Genomic DNA, 16,499 nt, shown 5'->3' on the forward strand with positions numbered 1-16,499 from the left:
AGAGACAAATTTACAAACATACATAACCTTTTGCCTGATAAACTATAACAGGAGCTGCTGACCCGGAGCGGAATTAAAGCAGCAACTCAAACTGAAGGCTTGTCCCGAAGCAATTAATTAAGCAATTACTTTTTATGATGTTTATTCTGGATTCTTGTTCATTTTTCTGCCTCTTCATCTGCAAACAGAGCCACGTGTAGTAAGTCACCTCGAGCGGGATGTGCCGCGCTGCTGGAAGCACTTACATAAATTATCACATCTAACCTACTGACAGGGGTGCCGTGATTTTCTGGCCTGTGAGACAGAGGGTAATTCAGATATTAATTATGCAAATCAAATGTGTGAAATTGCAGAAAATTGTTTTCAAGTAGCCATCATCTTCTCTGCGAAGCATCCTCCGGATTCCCCTGTGTGGAGTTTAGATGAAATTTTTTTTGGATGAGCACCAATCCTAAAGACGCGTTTATGATAATGACATGCACACGCCTGTGTGAGGCTGTGAACATCAATCTAATTAATGCGACGTGGACGAGCATCCTCAGCATTTCTCACATGACAGCGAAGGACATCAAAGATGACACTGAGGGGTTGCTTGCAGTGCATGTTTCAAAGTGAGGTGGTAAGACATTGTTGGCAAATATGATATTTATATAATGATGACCACTGCAGAGAAGTTAGCCGAGCATGAGCACTTATTCTAATGGCAGATTCAGAAAACAGAGTCCAAGTGGCATGAGATCACCCAGGGATGAGGTGAGGACAGAGGCTGATGGAGACAAGCAGAAAATAGACAGCTGACACTGGCAGGTCCCAGTGGGTGACTTTGTGTTTGAATGTATTTAATGTCCACAAGCTTTGAAGAGAGCATCTGCAAAAAAAAAGAAAAAAGAAAAAAAACTAATTACAAAGATAAATCTTTGACACTTCTAGCATGCAGTGAGTCAGGCAGCATCTGCATTTGTGCAGGAGTAGGTTTGTGCTGACGTCAAAGCTTTTGCAGGGAAGTTGAAAGAACCGTTGGGGAGTGACGGGGGCTCAGAAGAGAGATCGGCAGAAGAAACAGACGTGCACAAAAGCGAGTGCTGATGCACCGACATTATAGCTTCAAACTGCATCTGTGAAGAGAGATTTAGGTCAAGAGTGTGTGTGCGGGATCAGAAAAATGAAGCAACATCTATTCCAACACCTTGAAACACAAACATATTTAAATATCACTGAAAATACATAAAATTGAGGTGGAGAAATGAAGCTGAGGATGTGTACACAAACAAGCAGAAATATTTGTGAAAATAAACCAAGAATCTCTGCAAACAAAATGATAAGAGAGGATTTTTCTTCTTCTACTTAAGCAAACAAACATTTTGGAAATAACTGAGAAAAATAAACTCTTCCATTTCCGCTGACTTTGCCTGAGTCGCTTTTATGCAATTAAAATGAAATGAATACTACATTTCACATTATCTCACCCTGTTGCCTGTGGAAGAGTCCAGCTCCTCTGCTGCTAAATTCCCCACTGTTAGCTCCGTCCCATTTAGGCACAGCCAATTCTGCCTCGGTGCCTTTTGAAAACCAGCATACGCTTTTACAGGTTAGAGAGTTGGGAGTAATGTGTTGTGATGGACCAAGTTGAAAAAACAGGAGGAGTCACGGGAATTGTTAGAAAAATAGGGTATTCATTTATTTAACCCAAAAATTATATTTACAAAAGTAATAAATGTTGAACTCATAAAAGAGGTCAAAGAAACAAACCTAGACTCAGTCAAACAACTGTGAACTCAACAAACAAAACTGACCTAAACAGGAAACGACACACAGGGGTATATATACTGCAGATCAGACCACTACGACACAACAGGGTAACTAAACAAAACACAATCATAAACAACAAAAGCGATGCAGAAGAGTCCAGTTTGTTAATAAACTAAACATCAAAGAAGAAACTCAAAACCACTAACCCGAAACTCAAATATTTAATTAAGTACAAAAGCGTTTTTTTAATTTTAATTAAAGAAAATACACATTCTCCCCTTCAGCAGGAAGTGGTGGTGCGGTCCAATTATCCTTCTTTGTATTTAAGGACTTTAAACCCTGGCCACCACCTTTTGTCTGGCAACTCCCAGGGATCATGGCAGGTAAGAAACAGGTAAAAGAAACAAAGTAATCAACTGGTATGCTTACATAAGTAAACTAAATGTGCGTGCTTACAAACAGGACAAATGTACTTAAACCAATCAATAAACTTATTAGAAACTAAAGTGTGTTACTGTGTTCAAATGAAGAAATAAAAATACACAAGAGTTACAGACTTCAGAGTGTGGCCATGGTTTTGGCCATCACTGTGTTAAAGTGGGTGCAAACAACATTTTTGCCTCCTGATCTTTCTGATAACTACAGAGATTGTACAGGTAGTCCAGCTTCTCCAGGATGGCACATCATTAAAAGTCATCAACACATCAGCAGGACTGGTATTTGCTCCTTTGTGCAAGGAAGACACTGGTGTTGAATATCTCTTCCCAAACAATCAGAAACAGACTTCATGAGGATGACCTGAGAATCCGATGTCCTACAGTGGGCCTTGTGCTCACTGCCTGCTGTTTGCCATAGAATACCAGAACTGGCAGGTCCACCGATGGCACCCTTTGCTTTTCACAGCAGGTTCTTTCTGAGCACATGTGACAGTCGTGAAAGGGTCAGGAGAAGTCGTGGAGAACATTATGCTGTGTGTAACATCATTCAGCATGACCTGAGTTGGCGGTGGGTCAGTAATGGTCTGGGGAGGCATATTCATGCAGAGATGAGCAATGGCACCCTGACTGCCATTAGGTATCAGCATAAAATCCTTAATAAAATATATTTTATTAATAGCCAGCCACCAGGTTTGGAAACATTGTGCAATATAACACAGGTGTGGCAGCTATCTGTGACTCAATGAGGACACAGAGCATCCAAGAACACTCTTACTCCTCCTCTGCGGCTCTGGGACTTGCAGACCACGGAATCAACAAAGGTGTTCTATCTCTCTTAATGGCATGTTCTAATTTCCATTTCTGACAGCTCTGATGAAATGCTCATTCACACATGCACACATGTCTATCTTATCCAATTACTGTGAGGACAAGCTATGGTTTACTGTAATGAATTATTCATAGCGCAATAAGGATGCACCACAGAGGTTAGTGTGTCAGTCTAAAGTGTGCTCCTCAGAATCCCTTTAAAAGATTATTTCTCGAATTCAGCTGCCACAATTGCCCACCGTAATTAACTTGCTGTTTGCAGGGGCAGAATCGAGTCCACCAATCTGTGACTCGCTGCGATTAGAGTTTAATTCTGGCTGCCCTTGTAGCTGCACATGGACTTTGACTTGTGAAACGTTAAAATGAGATTTTAAAGGAGGAATACTCATGACGTGTTATCACCGTGTCGCCATGCACACGTGCACATCCCTGTTCTCCAGTGACGCTAACATTTTTATTTATTTCTGACAGAAGAGATTCTTTGGCAAATTTTCAAAGACGCTTAGCCGTGGCAGTGAAGAGGCACTGAACATAAGCGTGTCAATAATAATGACCGCCGCTATCCACAGAGAATTGTTTACGCAATTAAAAAGCTTATATCCAGCAGCGAGCTTGAAAATGAACAATTATTTTAGCTGTAAGAACGAGGCTGGAAACGTGAAAAAGCACACAGACAGCACACTTTTATAAACTTGAGAATGCGCTGCATCTACAGCAATGTATTAAAGCTGCAGTATGCTCTGTCCTCAACTTCCAAGTTCAAATCCTCTCCTCTGTTAATCCCTCGGAGAGGGCAGGGATGATGGGACACACGGCCTTTAGAGAGAACCTGGTTTTGGCCACATGCTTTATTCTGCTATTTAACAAAATGAGCAGACGCCAGCTGTTGCAGCAGTGGATGTGGGCCGAGTGTAAGTCAGGAGCCACGTCATACATGACAGCTGTTTGTGGCATCAGACAATCTGAATTTGTGACTCGTCAAATTGCCCATCTGGGTCAAAGCAATAGTAAATAAATAATCAGTGGGTTTTAGTCATGTGGTGACTTATTATTAAAAAAATGAACATCATTAGTTGCAAAAGTACTGGGCTGTTTTTCTCCTCAATAATTTCACTAGATATTGTGCTCGGCGCTAAGAGCAGCCGAGGTAAATTGCTTGGCCCCACAAAACAATCTGTGTTAACAGGTCTGTAATCCATAAATTAACCTATCATCCTTTTCATAAATTCATGTCATGGTGAATTATTGTACTAAGCATGTCCACAGTTAGATAAAATGAAATAAGTATAGCTACAAGCAATCCCTATCCACCAAGGATTCAGGCTTCAATTTCTTCCAAATGCTCTGTTTAGGACAGTTTTTCTACTCTTAGCTCTGTATGATGTCATTTAGAACACATATCCTTAATATGATCACCTAAGACACACGCACTACTGTTCACTTATTATGTTTGAGTGTTTTAGCTCCGCTCATAAAGAGAGCGGAGCTAAAATGGTTTGTTTCAGGGAGGAACTGAGGGTCTGCACCAAGACCCAGAATAAGCTACACAAAGCTTAATAAAACTCTGAAGTATGCAAGGGAGAAAACAGGGGATTTAAAATGAGCACGTGTCTTCTTTGAATTATCTTTAAACGAGTTAATATTTGTGTGTAGATGCATATTCATCAGGGTTCCAATGTTTGCTTCCCCCTTTAGTGAAATCACATTTGGGAAGCCCAAGTAGGGGTGCAGCGAGTTCATTAAGCCAAGCTGTTTCACATTAATTTTACATTCAGTTGTTTAATAACTTCAAAGAAACCATACTTAATGGCTTTGAAATTAAAATTCTTTGAGGGAAAAAGTTAAAACATAATGAAAAAAAAGTTCTGTGTGAAAATGAACAAAGCAAAGAGTTTGAAATGTTTTTGAAGGGCTTTAACAGGTAAACAGGTCTGTATGACTTTAGTGACAAAAAGAGACAATAACATGTGAACTCACAGTTTCACATAGACGGAGCTTCTATGCTGTGGCTTTGATTATTGCATTTGTTTGACACTTTTATGGACAATTGTTTTTCTAGCTTACTTTGGCTGTCTTAACAATCCATCAAGCCTACCAGGTTTACACGCAATTAGGTTAATCGTCTGCCGGTTGATTCTTCATATATATAATACAAACATGAGAGTATTCATTTTCTTTTTAAACTCATAGCAAGAAAGAGGAGCTTATAAGCTGCATTTCTTCTTGTTCGCCACTTCCCGCTACAGGACTTTGCTTTGTCCATTTCAGATAAGGACTGTAATTTTGAGTGAAGAATAGATTACTTGAATTGCCTTTCAGAAGGCCAAGAAGAAAAAGAAAAAGTCAGCAAGCAATCAGCTTTATTTCTGCCAAAAGCCGTGTGGTCATGCATGAAAGTAGTTGTAATGATTGAACGAGCTCATAGGGTCTGAATATCACCTCTGGAGCCCCACACGGGTTTCTCTAAAAGACACCGGAGGGTAGCCGGGTTCACCGCTGCAGCCTGACTGGAGAGAGTCAGGAAGCGTGTGTTGATGCTTATAGATGTCTGAGTGATGGTAGAACTGCCAGAGATAGAGCTCTGTCATGTTTGAAGTGCTAATGTTTGTGACGGAGAGGTGAAAAAAAGCTACTTTAAAGTTCATTATGGAGCTAATTCCCAGCACAGTGAGAGTAGCTTTACAATAATTGCATCTCCAGGGAGAAAAGCAGTGGGTGATTTTGTACATTCAAGCAGATGTGCATTGCTGAAATATGCTCAGAGATCACCTGTAGAGGGATTCCATTTAATTAAACATATGGCCTCTCGCTAAATTATGAGAGAAGGTCTGATCGGATAGAAAAAGAGGAGAAAAAACATTAAAGACTTGTCTAAATTTAAATACTTATGGATAGCAGTAAAAGCAATAAGATTAAACATAAAAAGGATGCCTACACAGAACAAAAACTTAACTAGATATCTATATCTGAATGCTGTTGACCTATTTATTGATAATAGTTTAATTTCAAGTGCTGCTGGTCTGAACAATATATTGATGGACCACTGTTTCCCAGCATAACAGCACAATTGCATCACAGATTATTACAGTTAGTAATAATCACAGGCTTACGACTTACCCTCCCTTACAATATCCTTGGCAAGAAAGGAGAACATATTTTATTACAGAGTCGAGCTGTGGCATAAATCCCTGCTGTATGGAGGGGGAACATAAAGCTCCTTCTATGCCTTGAATGAAAAACCTTTAAGTGGTGAATGAACGGCACGTGAGCAAGTGAGTCAGTGGGTGAACTGCACAATTTAAGCACTTCCAGTCTGTGCGACATCCCCACGTCTTAAAGAGAATTCTGCTATTTTAAATCAACCTGTAGGCGCAGAGAAACGAGGTCAGACACAAACAACGTCGCCCTGGGAACCCTGCGCTTCAGCAGCACAATGACATTTCTCTGTGGAAAAAAACGAGGTGGAGGAAGACCACCTCAAAATGTCACAGGACCCACAGATACGCATTTGTTAAAAAAAAAAAGGAAAATCAGAACAGTTAATGAACTGTCACCATTTGGTTTCGAGTGCACGTGAGACTCTGAGTGTGAGAAGTTTCCTACAGAGTTTTACAATACAGAATATAAGCATGTATGTGAAATCTCATCATTACCCCTTTTTACACTGGTAATATAAAAACAGTTGGAGAACATCCCCATCCTCTCAGGCATAAGATTACTGTTCAATCGATTACCAGCAGGTGTTAGGGACATGACTTCAGGTGTTCCTCATCAGCAAGGGTGTAGATTTGGTTGTGGCATTGGTGGGGACGGATGATTCAACCATCGAACCCTGCCCTGTTTCTTATTTTTTCCTTTTTGTTTTTGCTTCTTGATAAAGAAAGAGAAATATACTTGCCTACATATGCTATTCTACATGGTTTTAAACCATTTAAAATTACAATTCATAGTTTTATATGTGAATTATATAATGTTAAATTACTATTAAACAAATGACCGACTAAGTATTTTAGGCTTTAGTTTACTTCAGCCATATTCCATATAAATCAGGTATTATACAAAAATAAAAATAGCTTCAAATACAGTCATGACAATAAAAGAATATGACTTTAAGAAATTAACAACATTAGTTCAGTTACAGTACACCAACATCTCTTATACATTAGCACTAAGGGAACACTGAATGACCTGTTGGTTTTTGTCCATAAAACTACTCGTCTAAGATTACCACAAAGTAAAAGGTCTCTCAGCAACATTATGGACTACTGCCCTCTATCAGATCAGTGAGCTGGGATGTTTTATTCTCAACATGAACTACTGTTACAGCAACAGACATGGACTACATGCCCACACAACAAACACATGCCTGCTCCTCTCATTAGCTGAAATGAACTGCTGGCATATTGGTTTTACATCTGTACTGTCCAGTCTCTCCTGGTGGACATGGCATCACATTATTCATGGTTACATACAATTTTAGACTGATGTGGGCCAAGCTCCTACTTGGGGGGGGGGGGGGGGGGGGGGGGTATACATGTACATATATATATACAAAAAACTTGAATCTTACAGTGTTTATTTATCGGATAAAATACCGTTATTATTAAACAGGCCGGGGGTGTCCAAATTCAGAGGCTGCGTCCACCTGAGGACCCGGCCTTTGTGGTCTAAGTGGGCCGGGTCCTCCAAAAGCCGGGTAGACCGGAAATGAGCGATTGTGAAATTGGACGGTCTAGCCTTCAGAATTACGTCACCTGCCGTCTGCTCCTTGCTGTCTAAAATATAACCGGACGCTGGCGTAGATGGTCGAATAAACTGCTGTCACACAGCTGAATAAGTGTGAGAACCCGGAGGAATCCTCCCGAGGGATTAATAAATCTAGTTTACAGTTTTTTCTGATTGCTTAAACCCTAACTCTGATTCCTGTAGCACAATCTCTAAAACTATTCAGACTTATAGCAAAACCACTCACTGAGTTTGCAAAACTAAAAGCACAAAAACTGCTTTGCACTCAGTTTGCAATTTTGTAACACACACTTTGCAAAACTGTAGGCACAATTCACTGCACAACACTCAATTACCAAATTTCCAACACACTCCTAGCAAAAGTATACACATGTATGGCTATCATTAACACTAATTTGCCAACTGTCTGGCACACTTTCACATGTGAAAACTTTTTTAGATAATTAGTTCACTTTGCAATCCCCACAAAGAAAGAACGCCTTTATTTCAACATGTATGTCTTTGTTTGACTTTTTATTTTATTTTTTGTTTTTTCGAAGTACAGCCAAACTCCTAATCTCAGTAGACCTAAATATAGACCTAAGAATACAAAAAGCCTTACTTTGAAAGTATAAACGGAAGCCTGACGTTCCTGTTGGGTCTGACTAGTCACTGGTATATTGACCTAGTTTCAGCAAACAGCAGTCTCAGGTTGGCTTTTGAATTAGCGGCGCGCGAGGAGCCGGTGTGGGAGCGCCGACGAGCGCACAGCCTCTCGTGCCCAGAGACGCGCGCAGCACAATGCTGGAAACCAAGTTTCCATCCGCGAAATGAATCTCCCTAACGAAACCAGAGCCGGGAGAAGTACAGAACATTACATTTTCGCACTTGGCACCTACAAACTTCTCGCTTTTACCATTGGGACTATCGGAGTATTCGGCTTTTGCAATAACGTCTTTGTCATAATACTCTACTGTAGGTTCAAAAGACTCCGGACGCCTACCAATTTGCTGCTGGTCAACATAAGTTTGAGTGATTTTCTAGTTTCTGTCATCGGAATAAACTTTACCTTCGCTTCGTGCGTTAAAGGCGGATGGATTTGGAGCCAGTCGACGTGCATCTGGGACGGCTTCAGCAACAGCTTATTTGGTGAGAGGAGAAAAAAATAAAGTAATTTAATCGTTTATGCTAGCATGTGTTAACATTTAATAATAGTTTTTATTAAAATAATTTACAAATATAATTCTTTAACCCTGTTACATTTTTGTGTGTCTCGCACTATATGCAAGGAAATAGCGGCTCAGTGTAAATAGGCAGAAGGCGGAGAGAAGCTCATTAATAACAAAGAATGCACTACGAAGGCATGAAGGACGTTATCAGTAACATAAATCTAAATATAATTGGGGGTTTTTTTAAAATTTTTTTTCAAATGACACATTATCTACGAGTTCTTGTGAAAATTTCCTCTCTTCAATTGTATTAAAATACAGAGTAATATCTAGCTGCTATGCTGAGCTTTATATTGTGTATTTTTTTCTTCCTGTATTTATACTTGCATCATACAGTGAGGAATCTTTTGACACCTCCCTGCGCCTGCCCTTCTATGTTAGCAAAAGTGTCCATTTATTTCCAGCATAAGTCTATTCATCTGGGAAGTGTGAATAAACATTGAGGGTCATTGTCTGGGTCCCACCAGTGTAGGAATTAGAGCTCAGAAGGACTCATGTGTGGTAATGAGCTCATTAGTGATAGCCTCCAAGTCTTCTTCTTTTATTTTTTTTTTCTCCCGCTTCAGCAAATGAAACCCAGCGAACCAGCTGGACTTCTGTCATCCTGCTGTCCTTTAAGTGACATTGTCTTCTTTCCACATATTCCAAAGGGCACACTTGCCCGCCTGTGTCCGGTGTGCAGCACTGCAGCAGTGGTTGTGGCTTGCAATGTACATGTCACAGGAGAATTCAGAACCAAAAGGCATACAAAGATAGTGTTGATATAACAGTTTATATAAGATGAAGTCTTTCGTGAATAAAGTGGCATTGAAGAGAGAAGATGCTGCGTTCTGTCTCTTTGGCCCTTAGATAACCTCCCTCCCCCCCTTGTCAAAAGGGGGGGAAAGGATTCTGTGTGATATTTGATATGTGAAAAACTCAAGGTCATACAGGTTGTCATGGCTTGAGTGGGTGTGAGCACTGCAAATCCAGAGAACCTGCTTACACTGAGCATACTGTTACAATTGAGGTATATAAAGATAACCCCCTTGGCTTGACAGTACGTGTGCCCTCCAATAATCCATGCACAAATAAGATGTCTTCTTTGCACATTACTTTAAGTGTGACTCAGTAACTGACACACAAAGGGCCACAGGAGCTGCAGCAGTAAGCCCTGGCTGTTCTGTCCAAGCACATCCTTCCTTCAGCTGGTTTGCTGTGGCTCAAACTTAGCGCATACTATATAACGTCTCCCTTTGTAATCTGTGCATCCACCTATTGATGCTGTATCTGTCTCATTCGTATGTAACAAAAGAATAATAAACCTATCTGAGCTTACATAACTGGCTATACATGTATATAGGTTAGGGGAGGGTGTATGATGAAGTTTGAATAAAAATATTTTCCCTGGCATATTGACCTAATTTCAGCAAAGTTATCGTAGATGCTATACCAGGGCTTTAAGAGGTGCTCTTAAGATTGCATGCTTATAAGTAAAATGATGCACAGGAGGAACAAAAGAGCGACAGCTATGCACACAAGACACTTCAGTACGTGTGGTAAAAGCAGGCTGTGTAATGCAGATGCGGGTCCTAAAGGTGTGTGTGCGTAGGAGTCAAGAGCCTCTTTCTGTGCATCTTCACAGGGTTTTGCACCAAAATGATTGAATGTGATGTCCAGACACAAGATGTTCAGATTTGTGTTTACACTGAGTGCGATGTACACTCAACCCAGACCCGCTGAGTAGCCACTGACCCAAATCCTGCTGTTGTCTCTCTCCCTTTGCTGCCAGGCATCGTTTCCATCATGACTCTGGCGGCCCTGGCTTATGAGCGCTATATCCGGGTGGTCCATGCACAGGTGGTGGACTTCCCCTGGGCATGGCGAGCCATCGCCCACATCTGGCTCTACTCCCTGGCCTGGACAGGTGCTCCCCTGCTCGGGTGGAACCGCTACACTCTAGAGATCCACAGGCTGGGCTGCTCTCTGGACTGGACCTCGAAGGACCCAAACGATGCCTCATTCATCCTCTTATTCCTCTTGGCATGTTTCTTTGTGCCTGTTGGTGTCATGATCTACTGCTATGGGAACATCCTGTATACAGTGCAAAGGGTAAGGAATAAAAAGGATTGTTTGGGGTTTTTTTATTGCTTGCTTCTCTTAGAAACAATAAGATTAATAAACTGAATGAACAACATGGGATTGTAAATGAAGGCTCGCCTATCAAAACATTAACCACGACGGTCAAAACTTATGGTACACATCCCCACAAAAATACATCTCTATTCAAATATTAACCCCCATTTCAGATGCTTATCGATTTATTGATGTAGAGTTTTGTACGTTGTTATTTCTCACTTCCAGAATAGTAGACTTCAGTTGTTTTAAGATTTTGCACAAAACACATTTTTAGTTTTGGGTCATACTCCTGAAACATCTTTTTTGTGCTGTAACTTGAATTTTCACTGCTGTTTTCTTCCCTTGTCTTATAACTGACAGCTCAACTGTGCAAGCATGTACAATAAAAGTGAGACATCAGAGAACAATACAAAAACAAAACTCCAGCTCTTATACCCGACAACAAATTCCAGTGTGTAAACACACTCCAGCTGCTTTGAGTGCTAACACCTCAGTTCATGTAACACTTGAAGTGTCGCTGTCTTTCAGCTTACACATGAATTAGCACTGATGTGTCGCAGGACTTCCACTTCAGCTGACTTTGAGGTCAGTTCATCACATGCAGCGAAAGAACATTTCAGCGTTTTATACCAACTTACAAAGGATATTTCAGTGTCATCACTTGATCTCCAAATTGACGAATCAATTGTTTAAAAGAAGAGAAAAAAGTGGAACTAAAAAGAAAAAGCTAGAGGAACAACAGCTTACCTAAGCAGAAACCGCTTAAGTTAACTGGCAACAGGTAAAAAACATGACTGGGTATAAAAACACCATCTTAGGCTATGTCCACACTAGCCCGGATAGATTTGAAAACTGCATTTTCGTCTGAAAACGCTCCGCGTCCAACTATCGTTTTCAGTCGTTTTCACAGAGTTGTGCGTCCAGATTGAAACGGACGAAAACGCTTATGCTCCAGTACTGCGCATGCATGAAACGCAAGACGATTCGACCTGACTGATTTCTGTCTGCCGCTTATTTACTTTCCGGCTCTTTGAAACGTCGCGGCAAAATGTCGAGGAAAAGCGCCGAGTTTTTTAAATGGACTAACAATGAGGTGGAGTTGTTGCTCCGTGGTCAAGCAACCTTAAAATCTGACATTATTTTTGGAAAACATGGAAACTGTTTTCAAAAAAGCATAAAGAGGGGAGCGTCCCTCAGTGCTTAGTTTAAAAGCCTGCCTCTGGTGTTATGGGGGTACATTAGGGAGTATTGAATTAGGAGCTTGCAGATCTGGAAACACACCACGAATGCTGTATCTACAGGTTTCAGAGCAACACCCAGATTACATCTTTTTCAGAGAAGGCCTTGCTTATTTTAGAAAGACAATGCCAAAACACATACTGCAGATATTACAACAGCATAGCTTTGTAGTAGAAGATACTGAACTGAACTCTGCAGACTTTACACCAATAGAACGAATGATACGCCAAACATATTCAATCAGTATCAGCTTCTATAGCAGCTGATAAATAAAAAAAAGTAATAAAGACAGGGGAAAACCATGTTATGAGTCTTGGCATTGCATTGTTTGTCTACCAGAGAGCACTCTGCGACTTCACTGTTGGAAACATAACCAATATTAGGGAAATCTGTTTATGTACTTACTTTGTAAGTATTGGCTGATATATTGGAATATCACTAAATATTTGTGTAGTTTCAGCTGAGGGGTTGCATTGAGTGAAATCTAATTTAAAAGACATCTGACAATTTAAAATTTTTAGTTTGTTTAAAACAGAACATCAGTCATGTGGCTCCACCTCACAGTCCATCACACTTCACAGGTTATTGTAATGTGTGGAATGGATTGTAGATTGACACTTTGCCATGGTATAAGCTCACTGGGCCTTTAGTCGAATGCTCTAAAAATGGTCGGCATTTACAAACTGATTGGCGAATGGAACAGGAAGTCTTAGTCAAGAAGCCACAACAAACAAGTCGTCACTTCCAGACGCTAAGTAAGCATACTAGTCAATAGCTTCTCAAATTGTTAGTAACTCAGTTACTGTTGCAAAAGTTTTGTTTTGTTTTTTTATCTCTTTGCATGATTATTTTATACCTTTAGCCAGAGATTGAAAATGCAGACTCTGCGACATTCATTTCACACCCTTTTCATTAACGGCTGTTTTATCATTACATTCCTCTGTGCCTTTGGGACCTGTCCTGTATGCTAGAACTCATCCAGAAAACTCACTATTGTGCTTCTTAGACGCATTGCCTTAAATTCTTGTGGCAAAGGACAAGTGACATGAGTTCAGTTTATTTTAATAATGTCACGAAAAAATACTTTGTCTGTGAAGGAATCTGCAGTCATCATTCAAGAGATGACTGCTGAAGTGACACAGCACATTTTGTAATGAAACATGTAAATGAGAAAGGGACTAACTGATTTCCAAGCCTTCCTGCATCAGTTTCCTTTCTTAAATATGCACAATCATGCAGGAAGTGTGAGCTGCTGCGTTCTTGGAGCACCTCAGAGGCCTGGTTGGATTTGTCACATGTCACAGTATTTTGGGAACATCTTCAAAGAGGAATAACTCAGTACCCTGCAGACTATTTCTGGTTTGATACGAGAGCAGCTGGTCGGCTTTGCTACAGAAAGAAAATCTTATTATAGATATGTGAAGGCCTGGAGAAACAATAGAATTTAAGCTTGCAAAAGGTTGTGGATTAATAAGAAAAAGAGCATAAAGAGCACAAATTGTAAAGTCATAAGTATTGTATTCACGTCTACGTTCAGCTGCTGTGTTCTTTTTTGAGCGAGTCTAGAGAATAGCTATATTGTTTATCATCACATCTCTTTAGCTGAAGGGTAGGTTTGATCTGCAGTGTCGTGAACCCAGCCTGTTACCAAGGCATTATCATGTTTTCACAACTTTTACGATGTTACCAACATCTTAAGATACAACTCTCAAGAGGAGAAGAGAGATAAAACTGGAAATTAATGTAATCTATCTTATTGTAACCAGTAAACTAGCCTGACAGCTGTAGAGCTTTGGTGGGTTTAAATATAAAAAGAAATAAAACAAATAGAGAGAACTCCCAATGAAAATGAAAACTAACTTTCTGTTTTTTAACTATCCTTCCATCCATCCATGTGGCTGCTAAACCAATAAATTTACCACAAGAGACACAGAACCGGGATGTTCACTCCAAATAACAGCCGTCCTGACACAGAGCTTAAATTGATTTAATCTGAGTCGACAGCTGTCCAATCACCATCTTAGTGATGGCGGCCAGGAGAGAGAGTGTGTCATGTCTTAGAATCAGAGGCCAATCATAACATGGGGAGCACACACTGTGCTTGCACAAAAGCTAGTGGTTAAACTATAAAGTCACAAGCTAAAGTTGTACAATGATTAACAGGCAAAGAGCTCAAAATGACTACACATTTATTGATTTCTACTTAAATGCTGCCCAAACAGTAAATTACACTAAATATTTCAGTGCAGGGAAACTGGATTGAATGTGCACAGAATCGCAGTGTTAGAAAGAAAGACACTGCAAAGGTTTGATTCTGAGACGAGAATGAAATCCACATTGTCCACGTGCTCTGTGTCTGTCTAAAGGCAGTTGAAGATACTTCTTGGATAGCAAAATAACATCTTACCAATATTTGTTTCCCGAAGAATGTTAACTCCTGCAGATTAATTTGTTCTGGTATATGTTTTGACGTTGACTATATGGATGTACACAAGCAGTTCCTGCAAAGTTAGCAGGAGGGGAGGTTTGTTGTACAAATCCTACCAGCAAGAGGGTTAGGTTCACAAAGTCTGTTGCCATGGTAACTGACCGTCTCTTTGACTAAGCCTGCTTCCTGGAACAGGCCCCAAGATGAAACACAGGCAAAAGCCCTTAGGATGATAAAAAATAAAGCAAAGGAAAACGGAATAAAAACCACTGAAATGTGACTATGGAAGTAGAAGAGCTGCTGAGGGAACAAGACAGACAGGGGAGAATGGGGAGATCAATAATATAGCACAGGTTGATATATATCCCAGAGTTGAGAAATTACTTTGGTGTAGCAGGTAGAAATTAGGATTAATCCCCCCCCAAATAACATAAAATTGTCTTAGATAAGTAGAATAAACTAATGAGGCTAAGCAAAAAAACAAAATCAAAGACTGTGACATAAATTTACTTTATGACAAAGTGTCACTGTAACTTGTTTGCTTGATAAAGAAATATCCCATCATGTCAGCATCCTGCTCTGTCCTGTTTCTTATAGCTGCGCTCTCTCCAAGACCTCCAAACGGTTCAAATCATCAAGATTTTGCGTTATGAGAAGAAAGTCGCCGTGATGTTTCTCCTGATGATAACCTGCTTCCTGGTTTGTTGGACACCCTACGCTGTCGTCTCCATGATGGAGGCCTTCGGCAGGAAGAGCATGGTCTCGCCCACTCTGGCCATCATCCCATCATTCTTTGCCAAGTCGAGCACGGCGTACAACCCCCTCATTTACGTCTTTATGAGCAGAAAGGTTTGTAATCAAATTATTTTTCTTTTCTTTTTTTTAATGTTTGGGGTGAGGCTACCTCTCCAGCACCAATCTCTTTGTGTTGCTGCTCGAAAATCAGCCCAGGTTAGGCTTCTGTCTAGAATACATGATATATTTCACTTGAGAGTTCTGAATAGCCGCTTGCTGTGTAGTTTGTCATCCCTCCCCCGGAGTAACCACAGCTGACCCATAATTAAATATGGACAAACACAACAAATCAATAGCATCTCAATGTGAGGGGACGGTTTCGTCTCCTCTTGTGTAACTGCAGCTTTAAGTAGCAAATTGCAGGAATATCTTCCCACAAAATGTCACTATTTTAAAAATATTTTTCCATTCCTTAATATGGTGAGCATAAAAATTTATTTTATTTTGTATGTCAGAGTGAAATGGTCTGGACCACTAGTCTTGGTTTGCTGGCTAGAGGCTGATCTCTTGTGTGTTTGACATACTAATGAGTGAAGAAAGGAGGCTGTTGTTAAATACCAGCCTTTGCTTCTGTTTCTCTTCCACAGTTCCGCCGCTGTTTGCTGCAGCTGCTCTGCTCTCGGATCTCTTGGCTGCAGCGCAACCTCAAAGAGCACCCCCTGGCTCCGACCGAGCGTCCCATCCGACCGATCGTTGTGTCCAGTATGTGCAGCAGCACCAAGGCGCGACCCAAGAAGAGGGTGACCTTCAATTCCTCCTCAATCGTCTTCATCATCACCAGCGATGACTTCCAGCACCTGGATGTGACCTCCAAGGCTGGAAACTCCACGCAGTTTAATGTTATCCAAGTGAGGCCACTGTGAGCCAAAAACACCGGACTTCTCACCCCACCACTCCGTATGCCTTAGAACCTAACATGCAACTCCAAGCCAAAACAATCCTGTCTGACCT

At 40.7% G+C, this 16,499-nt stretch overlaps 1 protein-coding gene and 1 long non-coding RNA gene across 2 annotated transcripts; one reads left to right on the top strand and one right to left on the bottom strand.

The window, feature by feature from the left end:
• Positions 1-8,429: 8,429 nt before the first annotated feature.
• opn3 (opsin 3) lies at positions 8,430-16,470 on the top strand. The gene is made up of 4 exons (XM_085478319.1): positions 8,430-8,888; positions 10,740-11,059; positions 15,351-15,602; positions 16,136-16,470. The coding sequence occupies exons 1-4, from the start codon at positions 8,570-8,572 to the stop codon at positions 16,409-16,411; spliced, it is 1,167 nt and encodes a 388-aa protein (XP_085334445.1). The 5' UTR covers positions 8,430-8,569; the 3' UTR covers positions 16,412-16,470.
• Positions 10,739-14,953, bottom strand: LOC146695860 (uncharacterized). The gene is made up of 2 exons (XR_014923637.1): positions 14,733-14,953; positions 10,739-11,041 (listed from the first exon to the last, which is right to left on the bottom strand). It is a non-coding gene; the product is annotated as an uncharacterized LOC146695860 (long non-coding RNA).
• Positions 16,471-16,499: the final 29 nt, after the last annotated feature.

Source organism: Copadichromis virginalis, linkage group LG13 (assembly GCF_057382275.1).
Source record: "Copadichromis virginalis isolate Kocher_CV1m ecotype Utaka linkage group LG13, C_Virginalis_male_GT1.1, whole genome shotgun sequence".
Lineage (NCBI taxonomy): Eukaryota > Metazoa > Chordata > Actinopteri > Cichliformes > Cichlidae > Copadichromis > Copadichromis virginalis.

Bases quoted from the DNA above. Each gene is read 5' to 3' on its own strand.
- opn3 (XM_085478319.1), top strand. From the start codon at position 8,570: ATGAATCTCCCTAACGAAACCAGAGCCGGGAGAAGTACAGAACATTAC. The intron at 8,889-10,739 runs GTGAGAGGAGAA...CTTTGCTGCCAG, and splicing joins CTTCAGCAACAGCTTATTTG to GCATCGTTTCCATCATGACT. The intron at 11,060-15,350 runs GTAAGGAATAAA...TGTTTCTTATAG, and splicing joins TCCTGTATACAGTGCAAAGG to CTGCGCTCTCTCCAAGACCT.